General features: G+C 36.5%; 1 protein-coding gene across 3 annotated transcripts in view; it reads right to left on the bottom strand.

The window, feature by feature from the left end:
• Nucleotides 1-4596: 4596 nt before the first annotated feature.
• The window catches only part of XPO1 (exportin 1), a 44950-nt gene continuing 25871 nt past the window's right edge, over nucleotides 4597-23675 (bottom strand). For all 3 annotated transcript variants that reach the window (XM_086701026.1, XM_086701027.1, XM_086701028.1), the window contains 21 exons: nucleotides 21757-21818; nucleotides 21497-21541; nucleotides 20138-20319; nucleotides 18874-18922; nucleotides 18673-18792; nucleotides 17398-17526; nucleotides 16578-16736; nucleotides 15050-15247; nucleotides 14151-14289; nucleotides 13778-13959; nucleotides 13543-13699; nucleotides 13279-13442; nucleotides 12590-12724; nucleotides 12056-12239; nucleotides 11654-11760; nucleotides 9574-9768; nucleotides 8729-8897; nucleotides 7918-8052; nucleotides 7676-7835; nucleotides 6821-6917; nucleotides 4597-5721 (listed from right to left, as the gene is read on the bottom strand). In XM_086701026.1, coding sequence (XP_086557152.1) covers nucleotides 5575-5721; nucleotides 6821-6917; nucleotides 7676-7835; nucleotides 7918-8052; nucleotides 8729-8897; nucleotides 9574-9768; nucleotides 11654-11760; nucleotides 12056-12239; nucleotides 12590-12724; nucleotides 13279-13442; nucleotides 13543-13699; nucleotides 13778-13959; nucleotides 14151-14289; nucleotides 15050-15247; nucleotides 16578-16736; nucleotides 17398-17526; nucleotides 18673-18792; nucleotides 18874-18922; nucleotides 20138-20319; nucleotides 21497-21541; nucleotides 21757-21818 — 2915 coding nt within the window. In that variant the 3' untranslated portion in view covers nucleotides 4597-5574. The remainder of the gene's footprint in view (nucleotides 5722-6820; nucleotides 6918-7675; nucleotides 7836-7917; nucleotides 8053-8728; nucleotides 8898-9573; nucleotides 9769-11653; nucleotides 11761-12055; nucleotides 12240-12589; nucleotides 12725-13278; nucleotides 13443-13542; nucleotides 13700-13777; nucleotides 13960-14150; nucleotides 14290-15049; nucleotides 15248-16577; nucleotides 16737-17397; nucleotides 17527-18672; nucleotides 18793-18873; nucleotides 18923-20137; nucleotides 20320-21496; nucleotides 21542-21756; nucleotides 21819-23675) is intronic.

The following is a 23675-nucleotide window of genomic DNA, read 5'->3' as shown; positions in this document are numbered from 1 at the left end:
TCACCCTTCTTGTGATAATGTGAGATGTGAAAATAAAGGGAAGTGAATGATGCAGGCATTATGACTTAGCGTTAGGCTACTACTGACCTTCTGAGGACTGGTCAGGAGGATCACGTGCTTCCGGACCGCAGTTGATCTCTGGTAACTGAAACCACAGAACGTGAAACCCAGATAAAGGGGGACTACTATACTAACACTTTGCTAGCCACTGTTTTTTCCCTAGGGCCCCCACAATGAAATTTTAAAGGTTACCAGTGGAGAGTTAGGGCAGAAGGTTTTTATCAGTCTGAGTTGTGGAGGATATAAAATGCAAGCTATGCTATAATACATGTGACAAATAAGACACTTTTTTTTTTTTTATTTTTTTTTTCAACGTTTATTTATTTTTGGGACAGAGAGAGACAGAGCATGAACGGGGGAGGGGCAGAGAGAGAGGGAGACACAGAATCGGAAACAGGCTCCAGGCTCCGAGCCATCAGCCCAGAGCCCGACGCGGGGCTCGAACTCACGGACCGCGAGATCGTGACCTGGCTGAAGTCGGACGCTTAACCGACTGCGCCACCCAGGCGCCCCCAAATAAGACACTTTTTAAAAATAATGAAAAAATAACCAAATACAAATTTTAAGTAAAAAAAAACCACTAAAGTTAAAAACTCATTAACTATAAATGCAAAAAACATAAACCTAAATTGAACTCCCATTTGGAAGAACACAGGCCATGAAAGACATTCTTAGGAACTCTTGGGGAAACCTGAACATGGACTAGAGATTATGGAATTACTGTTAATTTTTTGAATCTACCCAGCATGTCTCATAAAGATGGAAAGCACAAAAGATAAGGGAGGGCCACCTGGGGGGCTCAGTGTCCAACTTCAGCTCAGGTCAGGATCTCACGGTTTTGTGAGTTCAAGCCCTGTTTTGGGCTCTATGCTAACAGCTCAGAGCTTGGAGCCTACTTTTGGATTGTCTCCCTCTCTCTGCCCCTCCCCGGCTCACATTCTCTCTCAAAAATAAGTAAATCTTTAAAAATGTGAACTGCCAAACAAAAAAACCCAAAAGATGGTAAGGGAAACTGTATCAGAATAGCACTTATCAAAAGTACTATTTATAGGGGCACCTGGCTGGCTCAGTTGGTGGAACATGCAACTCTTGATGTCAGGGTTGTTAAATTAAAACTCCACGTTGGGTGCAGAGATTACTTAAAACTAAAATCTTAAACAAAAAAGTACTAACAAGTAGTAGGTAAACATGCTTTATGTATTTTTATTTTACAGTTTATTAGTTTGAGATAAAGAGAGCACGTGTGTTCGCGAGTGATGGAGGGGCAGAGAATTTGAAGTAGACTCCACACTCAGCATGGAGCTTAACTCAGGACCAGGAGATCACAACCTGAGCCAAAATCAACAGTCAGACATTGAACCGACTAAGCCACTCAGATGCCCCTTTATTTAAGCCCAATGTGGGGCTTGAACTCACAACCTGAGACCCAGAGTTGTATGTTTCACAGCAGCCTGTGACGGATTCTTTTATGAACCTCTTTTCCATAAAGATTTACCTTCACATCTTTACAGAATGAATTCTGCTGTTAACTTTTTTGGAGGAAAACTGAACACACACTACCAAATCGACCATTTAGTTCCTCTTGGTATTTTAATAATCTGTTTTTCAAACCCATGCTTGCCTATCTGTGCTGGCATCAAACATGAAATGTCTGCATCCTATGTAAGCCTACCAAAATAATTAGACTCGAAGTGAGATAAGGAAATGCCTGTGAAGACTGAACTCACACGTGATTTACTCACTTCTTTATTACAACTCGAAGAGGACATCAGCTGCACCACGTACCAAGAATGAGAAAACACTGCCAACTCCGTGTATCTGATAGTCCTGCAAAATGCATAAATTGGCTACAGCAGCCTCTTTTTGAAATTTCATCCATCTGTTCACACTTTTCATGAATAAAAATGCATTGCTTGGTATTTGGTAGACAATTCCTTGCATTACAGATATGGACAGCTCCCTTGCCCAGGCCTCGAGAAAAATTTGGTTGCCACTTTGCACAAAAATACAGAATTGTGGTTACCCTTTGAACAATAAGATATCCTTCCTTAATAACGTTTATGCCCTGCTGCTTCTGTGTGCCTTTTTGTACATACAAGTTAACATTTTGATGTTGGACCTCCTTCTGAAGACACTTAGCAATTAAACTAATACACACAAAAGCTGATGACTAAGTTCACATGTGGAGAAAGTGGTATTGCTGGGATACCAGAAATTAAGAGGGCATGGGCTGTTAAGATCTACCCTAATTTGGGGTACCTGAGTGGCTCAGTTTAGAGTCCCGACTCTTGAATACAGCTTGGGTCATGATCTCAATGGTTTAAGATTGAGCCTCTCATCAGGCTCTGTGCCGACAGGAGAGCCTGCTTGGAATTCTATCTCCCCAGTCCCTCCCTTGCTTGTGCTTTCAAAATAAACACTTAAAAAAAAAAAAAAAAAAAAAACCACAAAAAGCCCAGATATACTCCAATTTCAGAGCAACTAAAATGTGAAAAAAATGCACCCTACAGTTAGCTATGGCATCAGGCATATCGGCAAGTTTCTATATAAATCCTCCAAACCATCCAGGGACTTGGCTCTGGGTTCCCATTTTTGAAAGTTCACAAGTTACCCAAGATTGTCCATCTAATGAGTGCCTAGACCACGATTCAGTGCCACTGACTATGAAAGATAATTCCATTTCTCCCTCACAACAATTGAGACTGGGCGGTGGCAGGGGTGTCAGTACGTTAAACATCCAACTCTTGATTTTGGCTCAGATCATGATCTCATGGCTCATGAGTTTGAGCCCAGCATTGGGCTCTTTGCTGGCAGCACAGAGCCTGCTTAGGATTCTCTCCCCCAGTGTCTCTGCCTGCCCCCATGCTCTCTCTCAAAATAAATGAAAACTTAAGTTAAATAGCGCCATGCCAAATACTAAAATGGCCAGTATCAGTGTGCTTTGCTGTATAATACCTTGAGGGTAATCCAAATATGATCAAAATAAAATCAAGCAAGGAAAAGAAATGTCCAGTCTAAATTTGTTATCACTAGTTTTCTCTAGTTTTGGTCAATTCTTTGTTCAATAGCTAACACAAGCTTCATGCAAGGGACTCAACTATGGGAAAGAGCATACCTCTGATGAAATCTTTGTGTAAAGAAAACAAGTTTGAGGCTTCTACTTCAATTTACGGATTCTCATTGAATGTATTTACTTTATATAAACATTGAAGAAATACTTCTTCTAGGCTATGGTTCTGTAACTAATTACCCTTATTAAGGTATACATTTAATATCTCATGGAGTTCAAAATAATATGCAGGGTTTATTAAAATACAGGACAGTAACAGAAGTCAGAAGAGGAAATGGGAGGTAAGTTATTCTCAATCCAAAAAAATGGGAGGGAAGTTCTCTCTCTCTTCAAAAAAACATTAAAGAGTCAAGTTGCCAATCATTTCTAATTCAAAGCGGACTACTGCCAAGGCCTGTTTCCTTGCAACATCTAAAACCTACCAAGAGTGCGGGGGGGGGGGGGGGGGGGGCCGGGGCCAGGGGTACACAGTGGATGTGCTGGAAGGTAAGAAAATTCTGTATGATCATAGGCAGAAATGGTAACAGCTATTCAGAAACGATATATTTTACAGCACATTCAAATACAGCATAAACAATCTGAACTTAGGGGCGCCTGGGTGGCTCAGTCGGTTAAGCGGCCGACTTCGGCTCACGGTCCGTGAGTTCAAGCCCCGCGTCGGGCTCTGTGCTGACTGCTCAGAGCCTGGAGCCTGTTTCAGATTCTGTGTCTCCCTCTCTCTCTTCCCCTCCCCCGTTCATGCTCTGTCTCTGTCTCAAAAATAAATGTTGAAAAAAAAAAAAAAAAGAAAAATCTGAACTTAAACTCTTGTGTGATCAAAGAAAACCTCTTAAAAGGTGTTTTTAAGCAAACACCAATGAGAACTAAGCAAAGATTTTAACAAAGCTAAGGTCTAAAAGTTTTCCAATGTTCTTTTAATATATTTAAACTCTTACCATTTACTGCCCTGGAAAAAAGTTTTATGCAGGATTGTATTCCATTGAAATGATAGTTTTGCCAAAGCCTATAAAAATTAAGAGTACAGCAATTACACAATATTGCTGACTCTGCATGAACATGAGGCACTTCAAACGTTTACCTTTTGGTTTAAGTTTATAGATGGTTAGATTCAATCCTCTGGAAACAGGTTCACCCAGGCCACTTTTCTGTTTCTATTCCCCTAGTTGTTGCCCTTTCATGTTTTACAGGACATCTACACATTGTCCTCTTTCTTCCCTTTCTTAAAGGGATACATGGCAACTTTCGGAAGTGTTAGATTTTACAAGAATACAATTAAGGCTATCCGCAAGCTTCTTACACTTGGGTTCTCATTCTCTCTTACCCCTTAACTCCAGAAACCCTAGAGATAATATTTGTAAACCAACAAGTGTCAAACTTCACTTAATAATGTTACCTAAAATGTAAAACACGTAATAAAACCACTTTCATTAATACAGGAATAATCTTGAGCCAATAAAGGGAGAGAATAAATGTAAACCAAGTTTATTTTGCTTTTTAAGTAGTGTTCTTAAAGCACTACAGCTTGGTAAACAATGTAAATTAGTATAAGTCATCTCAAAAGCCAGAGTTTTGTTTTGTTTGTTTTTTAATGAGTTGTTAAAAAGATGCAGCCTATTCTAACAGGATAAATATTTTTAACCATTTCACTTCGAGTTAATGAAGGCTCACAAATGAGCAACACTCCTCATTGAGGAAAACAAAAAGCTGTTGTCGACAAGCGACAGCACACACACACAAAAACAAAAAGAACTGTGTAAAAATAACTAACTGTGTTCCCATATTTTTTGAAGTCGCTTTACAATGGGATGATATGCACATGATCTTGCTGCAAACTTGCCATACAGACTTGTAATACATGTAGTCTAGACAAACGATTCAGTCCAAGAGGTGCTAACTTCAGACAATGCAGCACTATAATCCTTTTAACAACGCAATTTGTTTTACTCATTATCTTTTCTTCTAGGCTGAAATACAGGCTAGAAAGAAAATGCTCCCTAATTAAAAATTGGTACTGTTTACAGGAAAATTGTGTAATTTTGCATTAGAATTTACAAGTATATGTTCAAATTGAATTTACCTCCTCCCCCCATCCCAGCCACAACATGGGCATGAAGTAAAATTTTTAAAAATGCCTTAATTTTTAACTTCATGCAAACTAAATAAAGATGACCAAAACAAAAGCTTAAACAATGGAAGGATATTTCACAGAAAATTTCTTATACAAAAAACACATAAGAAAAAGGGCCACTAGGTGACATTTTAATTTACAAATTGGCATCATTTTGGTCGACAAATATCCAGATGCTGTTGTTTTCTTCTGCTAACAAGTGTTGCAGAGAGGGAAAAAAACAAAAACCAAAAAACAAAAACAAAACAAAAAAAAAACCCAAAAAAACAAAAACAAAAACAAAAAAACCCCAAAAAACCCAGCATCACTTCGGATTTTAATCACACATTTCTTCTGGAATTTCATGTGGATTAAGGATGCCAGGAACAGACATTTGAAGTTTATGTTTCTCTTCCTGAGCCTGTCGAAGGGCTGTTTCTCTTTCTTCCAAAAACAGATCAGATGTATCTTCACCTGCAAACTCCTGTGAAAACAAGATAGTTGAGCTGTCAAAAAAACCAAACTTCAATTTTGGAAAAAGACCTGCTTTGGAAAAAAAAAAAGCATAGACAAGCACCTTCTTTTGCTTACAGAAGAATAGAATTTATCCTTCCATTGGTTGAATTTCTTTCTTTTTTTTTTTTCATTTATTTTGGGGGTGGGGGAGAGAATGCGTGTGCATGGTACACATAAGAGCAGGAGAAGGGTACAGAAAGAGGGAGAGAATCCCAAGCAAGCTCCGCACTGTCAACATAGAGCCTGACACGGGGCTTGATCCCACGAACTGTGAGATCATGATCTGAGCTGAAATCAATGAATTAGAGGCTTAACCGACTGAACCACCCAGGTGCCCCCACTGGCTGGGTTTAATTTATGGTATATTTATACAATTCTGTGTAGCTAAATAAAAGCCAAGGGTGGCAGTTCTGGGGATTAAAAAAAGGTTATGTAAGAAGAGGCATGTCTGATATCATATATAGAATATGCTTCATAAACAAAGATTTAAAAACCTGTTTCATGGGGCACCTGGGTGGCTCAGTCTTGGTTAAGCATCTAACTCTTATTTTGGCTCAAGTCATGATCTCACAGTTTGCGGTGAGTTTAAGCCCCGTGTCAGGTTCTGTGCAGACAGTGTAAAGCCTGCCTGGTATTCTCCCTCCCCCCCTCCCTCTTTCTCTCAAAATAAATGAATAATTTAAAAAAAATTACCTAATTTGTCAGAATTCCCTAAAATGGACTCCCAACTAACCAAATGGGTATAAATCCCCAAAGGGACTGCTAATATATTTCTTCCCCCATTTTCCACAATTTAAAAATCATCTGTAGGATATATTCACAATATTGCAACAGACCTTTATATCATCTAAAATGAATTATGTAACATATTTCCAAAAACATTTTAAACCCATTCTCTTGTCAACTATGTTTTATAGTTATTCACTGTGAATCAGTCTCAAACTAGGTAAACCTGAGTATTATTCAAAAAGTCCATTTTGCTTCACAAAAAAGTGGTTAATTCCACAAAGCAACAACTAATCATATTCAGTCTTAATACTTCTGCCAAGTGCAAAGAAAATACGTACCTTTATTTGTACTAGGAAATCCCTAAGATGTTCCTTGAAAGCAGGAATATCCTGATTTAAGCTGAAAAGCCCTGTCACAAAGAGCTTTACTTGAGCACTGCAAACCAAAACACAACAATTAAATAATCACTATTTTTAAAATGAAAAATGTATGCGTATTAAAAAGCATATTTAGGGGCGCCTGGGTGGCTAAGTTGGTTAAGCGTCCGACTTCAGCTCAGGTCACGATCTTGCGGTCTGTGAGTTTGAGCCCCACGTCGGGCTCTGGGCTGATGGCTCAGAGCCTGGAGCCTGCTTCTGATTCTGTGTCTCCCTCTCTCTCTGCCCCTCCCCCGTTCATGCTCTCTCTCTGTCTCAAAAATAAATAAACGTTAAAAAAAAATTTTTTTTAAAAGCATATTTAGGGGCGCCTGGGTGGCTCAGTCAGTTAAGTGGCCGACTTCGGCTCGGGTCATGATCTTGCAGTCCGTGAGTTCGAGCCTCGTGTCGGGCTCTGTGCTGACAGCTCAGAGCCTGGAGCCTGTTTCGGATTCTGTGTCTCCCTCTCTCTGACCCTCCCCCATTCATGCTCTCTCTCTGTCTCAAAAATAAATAAATGTTTAAAAAAAAAAAAAAAAGCATATTTATTGGGGCGCCTGGGTGGCTCAGTTGGTTGAGCGCCCGACTTGGGCTCAGGTCATGATCTCACAATCCGTGAGTTCTAGCCCTGTGTCAGGTTCTGTGCCGACAGCTCGGAGCCTGGAGCCTGCTTTGGATTCTGTGTCTCCCTCTCTCTCTGCCCCTCCCCTCCTCGTGCTGTCTCAAAAATAAATAAAAACATTAAAAATAAATTAAAAAAAAAAAAAGCATACTTACTCTTGTAGATGAGGGAATGCAGATTTAAGGAGATTTGCCACATATTCCTGAATGAACATTTGGTTGTTAACCGGATTTCCAGGATTTAACGGCGTACTTATTTTTCCTTCTTCAACCAAATTAAACATATATGCAAGTATTGATGCATGCATTGTCAAGCCTGTTGATAAAAAGAACATTATGAACTCCATCATGTAATAGCAATGGAAACCCTTAACATTTTCATGGCTTTATGTGCTTACCAGCAGTATGTGAGGTGTCTGTCACAACAGAAAAGATATGCTGAAGAATATCACAAAAATACGTTTGATAGAAACTCTGAGCTGCAGCTTCTTCTTGTGCAACATTTTGTAAGAGTGTAAAAAGTATCTGTAAGCCTGAAATGTATAGAACACCAAAAAAGTCAATTCTCTCCCTATCAACTCTAAAAACAGCATTACCAAGTACATATCTATCACAGAAACCAATTACTGTTTAAAAACAAAATAGGGGCACCCAGGTGGCTTAATCAGTTGAACATTCGACTCTTGATTTTCAGCTCAAGTCATAATCCAAGAATTGTGGGATGGAGCACAGTGTTGGGCTCCACACTGAGCACGGAGCCTGCTCAGGATGACAGCTTTCTTTCCCTCTCCTCAATTTGCACCCTCTCTCTAAAATAAAAATAAGTAGGATAAACCACGACATCTCTAGCAGGAGATGCAAATTTCCTACTAAAGATGTCGTGGTTTATCCTTATTTTGACCCTTAGTGGAACAGAGGCAAAGCATATGAGGGAAAAGGAAACAAACAGTGGATAAGAGAGGTTCCTCTACTTTGAATTTTACGCCCATTTCCCCATAATTCAATCCTGCCTATGGACTCACTATGGAAGAGATAATTAAACTGCTTTTAGGACGTTCTTAAACCTATATATACAACTGATGCACTCAAACAAATCCCTGATAACAAGTGCTAGCTACCTAGCTACAAATACAGCCCTACCTGTAAGAGTCTATAGGTTATGTATTGGTAGGGCAAATGAATAAAAGGACCTAATTTCTATGTATTTACCTGTATCTGCAACATTCCTCATAGTGTGTTTGAAAGCCCAAATAATGGAGTCCAAAACAAGTTTAAATTGTGCAGGTGGTATAGCCAGAAATGCTGGGAAACAATGAGAATTGACAGCCTGAAGTAGCAAGAAGAAGTTTGTTCTGTGTTCAGGATACTCCTCAAAGTCCTAGAAATAAATGGTGAGAACAAAGTTTCAATGCCTTAATTATGTTAAATAAGACAGAAGAAGTAAACACTAATTTATTACAAAAGTTTGGAGTTGTTAGGGGCCCCCTGGTGGTTTAGTCAGTTAAACGTCCAACTCCGGTGTCAGGCTCCACCCTGACAGTGCAGGGCTGGCTTGGGATTCTCTTTGTCCCTCTACCTGTCTGCCCCTCCCATGCTAGCTAGCATGTGCATGCTCTCTCTCTCAAAGTAAACAAAACAAAAAAACCCACATAAAGAACATCACATTTTCTAGTAACTCCGAGTATTACTACCACTTTATGATAGGGACTTTGAGACTGCTAGTAGAGATTTGAAATTTTACCTACTGTGTAAATTCAGACTTACATCTACATTTTTCCTTCTTGCTTAATATATTTTCCCATTTCTTATAAGCATAAATGCTAGCTGCTATTTGAATGTTACATACAGCCTATCAAATTTACCCCTATTTGGCTGTTAAGATCTCTTTTAACAGAAAAAATTTTTAAAAAGTATTTCCCTTGTCTGCAAGTTCAAATATTTAACTCCAGATTTTAAAACTTATACTATTCTCATAAGTATCATTTATGCTTTCAAGAATTGCAAGGATACATACTGCAAAATTCCTCATTACAACTGTAAGGTAAACCACATACCTTATTTATCATATTCAATGTGCATTCAAAAACAGCATCAAATATTTGAGGTATTTCAGCTGTTATATGTCCTCCTAACTTATTGACAATAATAGCCATAGTACTAAGCACTTCTGGTTCTCTAGCAGCGGGGACATTTCTCTGATAATCAATGAGAACTGCATCCAATAGAGGAGGAACAAAATTTTCGGCTACCTGTTAAAAAAAAAAAAGTTGTATTCTATGTGTATTTGCTAACTAATATAGTTAGATGGGTGTTGTACTGACATTTAAGTTAAGTATCTGCTTAAGACTGGAAAACTGCACAATTTAATTTGGTTTTGGAGGGGCGCCTGGGTGGTGCAGTCGGTTAAGCGTCCGACTTCAGCCAGGTCACGATCTCGCGGTCCGTGAGTTCGAGCCCCGCGTCGGGCTCTGGGCTGATGGCTCAGAGCCTGGAGCCTGCTTCCGATTCTGTGTCTCCCTCTCTCTCTCTGCCCCTCCCCCGTTCATGCTCTGTCTCTCTCTGTCCCAAAAATAAATAAACGTCAAAAAAAAAAAAAAAAAAATTTGGTTTTGGAGACTAAAACTTTTTTTAGCAAAAGAAACCAAGAAATTGTAATAGGCTGGGAAGAGCCAACAACCTATTGTAGAGTACAAGTTTGTCATTACCAAGGCAACTGCAGCCCCATATCAAGCAAGTGGCTCCATGTTACTATGATAGGACCAGGATTCTATGTGAGATAACTTAGCTAAACGGCAAGAAAATTCCTCCTAACCAATACTACCAGTTTCGTCAATGCATAGTATCTGTAAAAACCATGCAGGCTCATATATAATAAAAAATAGACACCCATTCAATGATTTTTTTTTAACTTAATGAATACTAACTGGTAAGTATCTTAATGAACAAAAATAATAACCATCCCTTACACTTGTAAAAGGAATTGGAACTGTACCAGAAAGACCATGGGTTTCCATGAGTCTCAATAAACAGGATCTTAAGGTGTAACTTACATGCTTTTAATAGTTTCTTTACTAAGACATGGACATTAAATACAAGCAATGTTTCTTGTAACTGAAGATTACCAGTGTTAGTTGTGTCCTACCATACAAAACAGATCTAGTAAAAATTTAAGATAAGCACATTATTTTTCCAATAAGCTACTTGTTCTTAGACCAGAACTGGTTTCTCATTTTACTCTCAACACTGTAATAATTCTTTTCCCACAAACTGAATCTTCAGTGTGTTTTTCAGTATTTTATCGTGAGAACTGCACAGTTTTCTGAACAAATTTCCTGAAAATATGTTAAGGAACAACACTGAAATTTCAACATTATGAAAGTAAACAGCACATGTGTCAACCAGTGTTTCCACGTAGCAATGATGAACAGAAAAGGATTTTTTGCAATGTTCCAAGGAAAGAGAATGAAATGATAGAATAAATAAAGAATACACATTTAAAAAAAAAATGAACTTTTTCCCAAGTTGAGGCATATAGACCCTGGTTTAATTTCTGAGAACCAATTAAAACCAAAAGAAGTGGGGAGCCTGGGTAGCAGAGCTGGTTAAGCATGCAACTCTTGATCTCGGCTCAGGTCATGGTCTTGTTCTTGAGCACCAAGTCCAGCTCTGCGTTCACAGTGTGGAGCCTGCTTGGGATTCTCTCTCTGTCCCTTGCCTGCACGCACACACTCTCTCTCAAAATAAATAAATAAACAAAACAAAAAACCTAAAAGAAGAGATTTTTAATCCCTCTAACTGGGAAAGCGCTTACTCTCACTGCAGAGGCAAACTAATGAGAGCTTTGTAAATTGCTCTGAAAAATCCCAAAAGAACACAAAAAATTTTACCCTATCCGTAGAAAAATGAAATGGCTTGAGCTACCTTGTTACATATCACCACTGTCCCCCACTAAGAGCAATTTCTTAGGAACATGGTATATATTAACTAATATTTTAAAGTATTTGAGGACTAAAAAAATAGGACACTAAAATAATCCCCCCCAATATGTGCATCGAAATTACCTTTAATTGGGCAATATGCATATATAGGAAAATACAACATCCACTTAAACAAAAAGTGTAACGTTTCACTTACCATCTGTGGATCATTGGACCGGCTCACCCAACCAGATATTAACTTTAAAGTTTCCCTTTTTACAGTTCGCATACTTCTAATCAACGGTTGCTTTGTAACCATCTCACCTAAAAAATACAATCCAGTGGAATCCAACTTGACAACTAAAATTCTACATCAGTAGTTTAAGACACTATTAGCTCCCATTTACCACACAAAAACTTAAAGACAGAGGCACAGAAATAAATGTACCGGGAAAACAAAATTAGACTAATTTTACAAGGGAAAGGGAATTCAACTGGTTAAAAATAATTGTCTGGGGTCATGTGGGACATTGGGAGAGTTAAATTAAATCTGTGAGGAATGAATGTTTAAAGAACTGACTGGTCATACACCACTCCACAAAAGTTCAGAGTCACTTACCATTAGCTTGGATAGCTGCTGAAATATTTTCACTGAGGCACTTGTATACATTAAGCATATCTAAATAAATTCTCCCAAGCTGAATTACAAAGGGGTGTCCGACAGCTTTGCAGGCTCTAACATTTGTTTTCAATATGCTACCGAGCTGCTTGACTGTTTCAGGATCTTTAAGTATATCCACATTCTGTGAAGGACAAGTAACAAAATTTCATTTATCACATGAAATTTACCTTTGTAATTACTAAAGGAAAAAACACTACCTACACCTTACTCCAAACCACCCGCACATTTATAATCTGAGAGTAAAACAAATACAAAAATCTTTATTGCCTATGTCTACAAGTAAGAATAGAAAGTGTCCCACTAAACCATCAAAACAGAGTAAGATTATAGTGTTAATTCTTTTTAATGTGCAAAAATGCAGAAACCATTCATGGATAACGAATACACATCCAAGGTACTGAATTCATTACTTTTTGTAAATAACATGTCTTGCATTCCGTTAGAACTTTGAAAAAAAGTAGTAAAACTTACTTTGGTTGCCTGCTGGATTATGCTATCCCAAACCTGATTAGGAAGTAGCATATATTTTTCTATTAAATGTTCTTGCACTGTTTGGTCTGTTTGTGCACCAATCATGTACCCCACAGCTTCATAAAATGTATGGACCTATGTAAAAAGGCAGACATTTTACTTAAGAAAAAAAAAAAGTTCATTTATTTGCGGGGGAGGCAGGGAGGAGACTGAGACAGAGAGAGCACATGCACGGGAGAAGGGGAGGGGCAGAGAGAGAAAACCTCAAGCAGGTTACACTCTGTCAGCACAGACACTGACATGGGGCTCGAAGCCATGAACCACAAGATCATGACCTGAGCAGAAATCTAGAGTCAGATGCTTAACCAGATGAGCCACTCATGCGCCCCCAGATATTTTACTTTAATGCATCATAAGGAAAGCAATTCATGTTTGTAGTGGAACTCATTTTATGAGTGTGAGAAATAACTTGCATCAGGTAGACAAATAGCCTAACAAACTTCTGGTTAAATTTTTGTCTCATTATGAACATTTAATGGGTGGAGGGATAGGTGAAATAGGGAGGAGGATTAACACGTGTACTTATGATGGGTCCTGAGTGATGTATGGAACTCTCTATTCCCATTAAATGCATTCCGATTAAAACAGTAGTCATTTTCTAAGAGAGATATACTCAGAGCTCTACATACCTGTTGAGGCTGAAGATCACAAATTATGGTGTTGATATTGTTCAAAATTTCATCAATAAATGGCATTACTTCTCCAACCTGAACCTGAACAAAATGCCTGCGGCATTTTTGAGCTATTTTAATGAAAGTATCACAAGCCATATCTTGGACTCCGTCATGCGTCTCTAAACAAAACAAAAACATTTATCATAAGATTTTCAAGAAAAAATGTTTTTGTTCAAGAAGCATAGAATAACTAAGTAATATATATTAAAGAGGATTTACCATGCATGAATTCAAACAACTTGTTAACTACAGTCTTCAGAAATTTCCAGTGAGCTCTTAAAAATCTTGGATATTGACCTACTATGTACATGATATTTGAAGCGATAATAGCTTTATTATCTTTGCCTCTTTTCTGTTCACATAATCCTAAAAGATCCTGCAAAACAAGAGAAATTTCAGTCATTTAGAATAAAATACAGTGACCTAAAGGTTCCAGTTGCTACCACTTGCATACCTTTATAACAGTAACAAGAAATCGTTTTTCATCCTCTTCATGCATTGCTCCACTAATGGAGCCTATTGCCCAACACAATGTATTCAAATTTTTCCATGACCACTCTGTACCATTCACTTGATTGTGAAGCTTCTCAGTCATTATTCTTTCTGTATCTACATAATCCAGGTGAGTGAGATAAACTATAAAGGAAGGGAAAAGGTTTCAAAACGTCAAATAGCAAAACTCTATGAATAGAAATATTAACTAAGAAATAACAGCACATTAATAAAGATGGTTGTTGACAAATTCAGAAAACTATACATTTCCTAGTATTTTCACCCCAAGAGAATTCCAAAGATGAAGATTAAATTGACAGCATTTATTAACTTACCTAATGTTTCTCTCATATTCTTATACAAATTAATGGAATCTGTATCCTTCATGAATTCTCTTACAACTTCTCCCTGATCATTTTCTACAACCAATACTTCCTCTGGTTTAGCCATACGACTAACCATTAATAAACGGACCTATTCAACAAATACACAAGAAAAACCTGTTACCTCTATGAAATCAGCCACATCCAGCATAGGAAAAAAAATTAAAAATAAGCACTTTATACTTAGACCAACATACCTCCCAAAATTGTTCTCACAATATAAAATATAGACATTTAGAAAATAGAATTCTACAGTAAGTTTTCTAATGTTATTTATCATGAATAAACATCTACTGGTAAGTTTCCTGTGGCTCATCTAGAGATTGATTCAGTAGATTGGTAAGTGATCTCTTAACTTGCATTTCTTTTTTTTTTAACTTTTAATGTTTATTTTTGAGAGACAGACAGACAGTGCGAGCAGGGGAGGGGCCGAGAGACAGGGGGAGACAGCATCTGAAGCAGGCTCCAGGCCGTTAGCACAGGACCTGATGCGGGGCTTGAACTCACAAAAGGTGAGATCACGACCTGAGCCTGAGCCAAAGCCAAAGTAGGCCGCTCAACCCACTGAGCCACCCAGGCACCTCTTAATCCGCATTTCTAACAAACTCACTGGTGGTGCTGATGCAGTATACTCGTAAGGCCACACTACTGAAAACCAAAGCTCTTAAACCAATCCCTTTCAATGGTCTAGTTTTGAACAGGCATGAAAAAGTTGGATTCAATTTTTGCAACTCTTTTATTTGGATAGATCATAAAAGCCAAAATAAAATAAAACCCACCATTTGCATTTAGTCTTCAAAATCACAGCAAGGAACAGGAAGAGTGAGCAATCAACCACCCAATTGAGTTACCTTGGATAACACGGGCAAATACAGCTGTCTCCTGGGAGGAACATCAAAATGTTGGCTTCCAGATAGCAACGGAGAAGCAGATGTAGAGAATGGGCTCTCTCTATAGAGTTCAGCTGCTAAATGATTCCAGTACTCAAGACAAATCTTAAAGATTTCAGTTTCCTCCACTTCTGATACCAACAACATATAATGAAGGGCCTACAAAGAAGACCAAAACTATCAAAATAATCCTTAGACATTATTATCCTGCCACAAATTGCCTTCCACTCGTTACATTAACAGGAAATAAAAATTCATGCTTCATTTTACACAACTCTGTTTCATCATTCATCTAACACACTACAGATATTCTGTAGGAACAAATTGTGCTTTCTTCATCCCTTTTTTTAAATGTTTATTTTTGAGAGAAACAGAGAACAAGTGGGAGAGGGGCCGAAAGAGAGAGGGAGACACAAAATTCTAAGCAGGCCCTAGGCTTTGCGCAGTCAGCACAGAGCCCAACACGGGGCTCAACCAACAAGCCAGATCATGACCTGAACTAAGCACGAAGTTGGATGCTTAACCCATTGAGCAAAGCAGGCGCCCTTCTTCTTCCTTTTATTAATGTTTCATTAATTTGTTTTTGAGGGAGAGAGAGAAAATCCCAAGCAGGCTCTGTGCTCAATCTCATGAACCGTAATCAGGAGTTAGGACTTTTAACTGACTGAGCCACCCAAGGACCCCAAACTGTGTCTTCTGACAGGTCCTGGAATACTTCAAAAACCTTATGTAGTTATTAGCCAATACATATGTTAATTAAGTCCCCTAAAAAGGTATGGACATTTAGTACCAATAGTAAAGTGTAAACAATCCAAATATCCATCTACTCAGGAGTGGACATGCAAAATGTGATATAATCATACAATGGAACATTATTCAAAGAATAATGGAATGAAACCCAAAGAAATGAAATATATAGGCTGCAAGATGAATGAACCCTAAAAACATGCTAAGTGAAAGAAGCTAACTACAAAAACCATGAGCCCATTTATATGAACGGTTCAGAATAGGTAAACCCACAGAGAGCAAATAAGTGGTTGCTAAGGAGCTGGGGGGAGAGCAGAATGAGGGATTATTTTAATAGGTATGTCATCCTTTGTGGGTGATGAAAAGGTTTTAGAAAAGGTGACAGTTGATAACACTGTGAATGTCACTGAACTGTACACTATAAAATACAGTTTTACGTTACATGCATCACACTTCAATTTTAAAGACTATCTTTAAAAATAGTCTTGAAATGTCTGAGTACCCTTTAGGAATTTAATTTTGATAATAAAATTACTGATCTGGCATTATTGAGAATATAAAAAAGCAAATTCAGCTTGTAACTCAGAACATATTTTTATGCACTGACGAGTAAGAGGTAAGAAGATACATCAAAGGTACAGACATTAATAAAAGGGTAGACATTTTAGAACAAAGGCATTTCTGAAAAAGCTTTCATTATGTAGAGAAGAATTTCAGAAGCCAGAGGCTTCATAAAGCCTACCTCCATGAGTGTTTCCCTGAGATTTAACCTTTTTTCTATAAGTTGACCATGTTCCTTAAGAAAGGTGCAGAGAAACAAACTGAGATTCTGAATAAAGTTCTGTTCATCATCTTTTCCATTTGAGTACGCAAGTCGAATATTGGTATTTAAAGGTAGCATCTACAAGTTTAAATATGGACCATTAGTCTGAGCCTGTATTTTAAAACCCACAAAAGACATTATTTTTAAGCCCTAAAATTTGATCTCCTTGTTACTAATATTAAACCATAGACTTAAATAGATTATTCTTCACTAGAAACCTTTGGTTCTTTATAGTTGTTTTTGTGTTCTGGCTTCTGATTTTTAAAAATGCTACAAGAGATAAGATTTCTTTTCAATTTTTCCATTATCAGACTTTTCCTTCCTTAATGTTATTAGAAACAAAAATATTCAAGTAATTCATTCGTATTGTAAACACAAACTGTTATGTAGTATTAGGAGTAACATTCCGAATAATTTCCTACATACCTAATCAAGATTGTACTGGCCCATCTCTTTAGTTTAGAGACATAAGTTTTCAGAAGAAAAGCTAATACTTAAACCTCAGGTTTCCAAGTTTTTAAATTCTGTTTAAATACATTACTATGATACTCCCAGAATCTTTATTTCAAGGAATTTTCAAAATGTTCACTAAAACCTCTACCTAATCTTATTTTATATAATAAATACACAATCACATTATAGCAGATCTGTTATGATTGATTAGTTGTGACAAAGCAGTTCAACCCAACTTTTTCCAAAGCACTAAAATTATTTAGTCTGTTGTTAAGTGTTGTATTACCTGTTTTAGCTGCATCATTGTCAGTGTAAATAATGTTACAAATTGTTCCTCATATTGGCTTACACTTACACCAGCAATCTCAGTGAGGCACTTCAGAGAGACATTTCGAAACATTGGAACATTCAGGAACTATTTTAATAAACGAAGCATAAAATTAAATGGCCATTAATACTTTATTAACAATTAAAAAAATAAAGGTTTTAACAATTGAGAACACAAGAGGGAAAAAAAACAGGTAAATGGATAGATACATTTTGTTTGCACATATATTTTGAGGAAATTTCATTATACACCCAATAGACAGTAAAAGCTTCAGGAGCAAACTGTGCTTTATTTTGATAGGTCTTCAGACATCTAAAACACAAAGTTGCTTAGTGACTTTCCCACAATCTATTATATGCCTTAATTAAGGACATTATATTTTATGCATAGTCTAAGAAAGTCCCAGGATTTACTTAGGATTTTAAGAGATGGGCAGCACACCTAGGATTAACAAACGTGAGATAAAATTGGCATACCATTTGTGGATGGCAATTTGGTAAGCACCAAAACCTTAAAAAAGAAATAACAGACATGCCTATTGCCCTGATACATGTATAAAATTTTTGCAAAATAAATATTTAGAAAAGTAGATTAAGTGTCATTATTATTTAACAATGTTTCCTCTGCAGTACAACTGACAATAAGTTTTATATATAATTGTCTACCAATACAATGTCTCAAGTATTATAAATTCACATATTAGAACAGAGTATTACCTCAATGAACTAAACTATAAAGCCTCAAATGTTAAGTTATAATAAGGCCTCAATTAGGCATACAAATTTATTCATCGTATCTGCCAAGAAAACATCTGGAAAAATAATACACCAATTGGTACCCAGTCATCTCTGGATGAACAATTATTAAGACCTCATATAGGCTACTAGGCATTACACACTATTGGTTTAAAAAAAAAAAACAAAATGGAAAAAACCCAGACTTTGTTTTATAGAAATGTCCCTTGATTTACCTTATTGTGACCTATACAATCAACTAAAATCAAATCAAATCTGTTAAACAGTGGTTCACATGGATTTCTAAGATTTCTGACACCATTTCAAAGAATTACCAGCTGCAACTAATGAAAAATTCTCCTGAGCAGTTTTCTCATCTTAGAAATAACACTAGTTATACCTATAAATGCAAAATGGTTTTTCTATAGCACAGAGCATTACAAATTATGAACATATGCCAACTAGACAGTGATAAAGAACTGAAATGTATTCACTATACCTTATAAATTAATGTGCTGATTAACTTGGTCTCAAAAATATATCCCAGTGGAATCCAATTAAGAAATCTGAGCAATGTTTCCAAAGTTGCATGTACAAGTGGAGCATTTTGGGAATTTTCCTATTAATGAAAACATACCTGGTAAATAATCCTCTTCCTATAATTAACTGTTACTTAAAAAATGAAATCAAAAGCACTTACCATCACAAACTGACACAGCTGGAAAATTTGCGAGAATTCATTGCACATGCTAAAAGAAAAAAGTAAACTGTTTAGAAGACACAAATACTGTAATTATTTACATAGTAAGAAAATTACTAAAAATGTCACCAATCTGGTCGCTAAAAATTTGAGTCACTTCTATTTAAACAAAAATATCAATAGCTTCATCAAAAGCTACAAAAGTTACTAAAACTACATGTAGTATAACTCTTTCAAAGCTTACCCATAAAGAATACTATAAAGAGCACATAATTTGATTTTGTGGAGATTTTTGTCTTCCTCTAATGTGAGTAATTTCAATCCACCTGGTCTTTTTAGTGATTTTTTATTTTTAAAAAATTGTTTATTTTGAGGAGTGGGGGAGGGAATGCGAGGGGCCAGTGAGAGAGAGAGAGGGAGAGAGAATCCCAAGCAGGTTCTGTACTGTCAGCAACAAGAGGCTGACACAGGGCTCAGTCCCATGAACCATGAAACCATGATCTGAGCTGAAAACAAAGAATTGGGTGCTTAACCAACTGAGCCACCCAGGCGCCCCTAAGATTTTATTTAAGTAATCTGTATACCCAACGTGAGATGTGAACTTACAACCCTAAGATCAAGAAGAGTCGCATGCTCTACTGACTGACCCAGCCAAGCACCCAAAATCAATCTGTCTTTTAAATCAAGATAGTTGAAACAAAACTCTGCAAAATAAGAGGGGTGGCATTATATATATGTATCCTAAATCCTAAAATATGCTTATACACCAAAACAGAGACAAACTTGTGAAGTCTGAAGCTAGTTTGAATATATAAATGTGAAATACTGCTGTGCCCTACCGACGAGAACAATTTTTATCACTAAGTGAAAAAATAAAGTGGCCTGCTTCCCAGGACACAGGACTGGTAACAATTCAGTTGACATTTGGACCCAAGTCATTTCCTTGAATTATATTTAGTCACCATATAAAAACAGATCCCAAAGGTTTCTAGAAACTCCACACCTATACTCCTTTTGCATGAGATGTATGAAGTTATTTTGCTGGGACAATGAAGTATGACATCCTATCTTTATCATCACACATAACTTTTCAAGGCTCCAGATTTAGAATTATTAGGTCCACTCTAGGACTATTTAAATTTGTACACAAAAACAATTAAAAGTAATTTAACATATTTACAATCTCAAAAATTTATAATCTACCTCCAAATTCCTGGACATCCTTTCAGAAAAGCTTAAATTCTAAAGCAAAATAATTACTTGCCTGTCTTTTAAATGCTTAGCTTTCACTTGAGTTATTTGTCCACTAGAGAAATCAAATACTTCTTCACTCAAGAGTTTAAGAATCACCATATTATTCTGACAGAGACTTTCACTAGTCCTACTTGCTCCAACAATGTCACTGATAAAAGTTGGCCAGTGTTTTGGCCATTCTTGTTTCAGTATCTGAAATAAGATAGGAAATGTTAATTTCATTTTACTTCTCAATGGCAGATAAAGCAAGAGTGAATAACAACCACTTTTCATTTTTTCCCCCTTGAAATGTGCCAGCCTCTATAGAATCAACTAGATAAAGTATAACATAAGATAAAATATAAAAGTATAAAACTTTATAAAGTATATATATATATAGAAAAAGTATAAAACTTTGTACACCTAACGTAGGGCATGAACTCATAACCCCAAGATCAAGAGATGCATGCTTGCGTGTTCCACCAACTGAGCCAGCCAAGTACCCTGGTCTAGTCGGTTCTAATACGCATGCATATCAATACAAGCTGGATACACACGTACTTACTATCCTAGTAGATATAAAGATCTAACTCTAAGCAGTAAAAACATGATGGGCAGAGAGGCTCATTTTCTCATATAAATTTGGAAGGCAGCATTATAATTGGGGATGGAATCATCTTTGACCAAAGTCTAATGAACTGTATTACATTTTAAAGTCTATACTATATATTATGCATACTAGGATTTTCCCAACCAGATATTCCATATAGTACCTGTTATTATAAGAGGTAACTAACTTCTTTGTACTTCTCTCCATCCCAAAGATAGGCTGACAACAAAAAGTCCCCAGGATAAAAGCGTAACTTAATGAAAACCCAAATGTTTTCATCACTTACTAAATGGAAAAATCTGTATTTTTTCCTCACATACCAATTAATGTTCTCAGGAAAACTTTTGCAATATTATAAAAAATATGTAAATACAAAATTCAAAAGTGAGATTATTACATAAGTTTGAAAAACAGACTAGGTGTAGAGATCGGTTTAAGGAATGTTGAATTCAAAAGCAATGATTTATGAATTAAAATGGAGACAGATGACATGGAAAAAAACGTATGCACAGGAACAGGCAAATGAAAAAACTGTAATGGGTCTGATCCATACTGGAGCCATAGAAGTGATAAACTTACAGTATATAAAGTTTTCAACCATAGCAAAATTATAATTTCAAATGCGAAAACGGTAGATTATAGTTATTGTAAAAACTATTATTACTTTAAGATGTTAGTCTAGCTATTTGACAAAGTAGGTTTGAATATTTTGTTCCAGTAATCAGCCTAACTGAAGCATTAATTATTCTATGGAAAACAGTAAATCAAGTAAAAGCTTACCTGAACAAGAATCATATTTAATTTTCCAATATACACCTTTTCCTTCTAAGAAAAGAAAAAAGTTTAGATTAAATGAATGTCTAAAATAAGAAATAGTAAGAACACAAGCAAAGGAATTCCTCTGAAAAAAATGAATGAAGATCTACTGTAAATGATTGTACATATATGTTTGTATGTCTGTGACAGGAGTAGATTTAAGCTGAAGATTCATTATTTAAATGATTTTAAATTCTCACACTAATTTCCAAAAATGGTCTTACCTCTACACAAGTTGGGTCAGATGACGTCTTGATAATGAGGCCAACAACGTATTTTTTAATTCCTATTAAAAAAAAAATATTCAACACTTTCATAGCACGCCAATAAATCATCAGTAACAAAAAACCGAGGAAGGGGAAGATAAAAGGTCAGATAATAAACCCCAATCCCATCAGAAATATTTACATTTTTGAATGATGCCCATCGTTTTTGTGTACTACCCTTTAAATTTTAACTTTTAACTTTACCACATGTATAGGTTTAACAACTACAGATTATATTCTAAGATATTCTTTAATGCTATATCAGTCAACATGTAATTACAAAAACAACCCCACCAGGGATTAATTTGTTGTTCATTTAAATAAACATAAACTTATTTTTATAAGGTTAAAACTACAAAACCCCTGAAAAGCATTCTAAGTAAGTTTACTGAAAATATATTTTTTTGAAAAAAAATTTTTAACATTTATTTTTGAGACAGAGAGAGACAGAGCATGAACAGGGGAGGGTCAGAGAGAGAGGGAGACACAGAATCTGAAACAGGCTCCAGGCTCTGAGATGTCAGCACAGAGCCTGACGTGGGGCTCGAACTCACTGACTCAAACTCATGGACCACGAGATCATGACCTGAGCTGAAGTTCGATGCTTAACCGACTGAGCCACCCAGGCGCCCCTATTGAAAATATTTCTAAATCAAGATTAGATGTTGTTTCCCTTTTCAAATTTAATTTAACATTAAGGTATTCCTAGAAACTTTTTATTTTGAGGAAAGTACACCTGAGCAGGAGAGGGGCAGAGAATCCCAAAGCAGGCTCCTCACTGTCTGCGCAGAGCCTGACATAGGGCTTGATTTCACCAACTGGGAGATCATGACCTGAGCTGAAATCAAAAGTTGGATACTTAACCGACTGAGCCACCCAGGCTCCTGAGGTGGAAATGACTTTAACTTGTCCCCTCCACTACAATACACAAGAATTAAGGAGAAAGCTTTGTTTATAATGTTATTTACTTAAGGATATCTTAATAGTACAACCTATTCTTTAAACAACAAAGACTTCTTGCCTGTGATTTTAATTCACATCATTCAAAATTTACAGAACATCTATTATAAGTTCCCTTCAGTTTCAAAATTACACAGTGCTCCTACATCAATACATCCAATGGGTTTGAGAGGTAGGACCCTTAAATAAACAAATTATGATTTCCTACCATATAAAAACTATTCTCACATTTAATTTAGGCTTTGGTACCAAACGATCATCATCTTTGACAGCTACCTGACCTTTGGAAATACAGTTCAAGAGCTTCTGGAACTATATTGCCCCAAGCTTTATGTAACAAATTTGGAACTCAGGGAGAGGGAATTTGCTAAGAAATTTACCCATAATATTAAGCAGGAAACACAGCTGACATGAAGGCAGTAAAATGTTGATCTGATTGTAAAATCATCTCAATACTTCATGTGCTGAAGTATTAAATTTATTCAATTTGTTCCTCCATTTTCTTTCATATTCCAAGCAACTAAACATTAAAATACACTAATTATGTAAATAATTTCCTTATTGTAAAAAAACTACTAGTCCAATAAAGTCACATGAGAGCTATTTATCAACTGAAAATGTAATGTTAAATGGTATCAATATTCACAGATTAAGAGACATTTAAAAAACTGTTTGGCAAGTGCCAAAAATTTAATTGTTATATACAATCTAATATAAACTATCTCATTTACGTTTTTTTTAATAAAAAAAGTTTTTTAACGTTTGTTCATTTTTGACACACACACACACACACACACACTCTCTCTCTCTCTCTCTCTCTGAACCAGGCTCCAGGCTCTGAGCTGTCAGCACAGCTGACACGGGGCTTGAACCCACAAACCATGAGATCATGACCTGAGCTGAAGTCGGGATTCTCA

This window comes from Puma concolor, chromosome A3, assembly GCF_028749965.1.
Source record: "Puma concolor isolate L17-30 chromosome A3, mPumCon1.1.hap2, whole genome shotgun sequence".
Lineage (NCBI taxonomy): Eukaryota > Metazoa > Chordata > Mammalia > Carnivora > Felidae > Puma > Puma concolor.
Note: the sequence above shows the minus strand (reverse complement) of the source record. Positions and strands in the feature narration are given on the sequence as shown.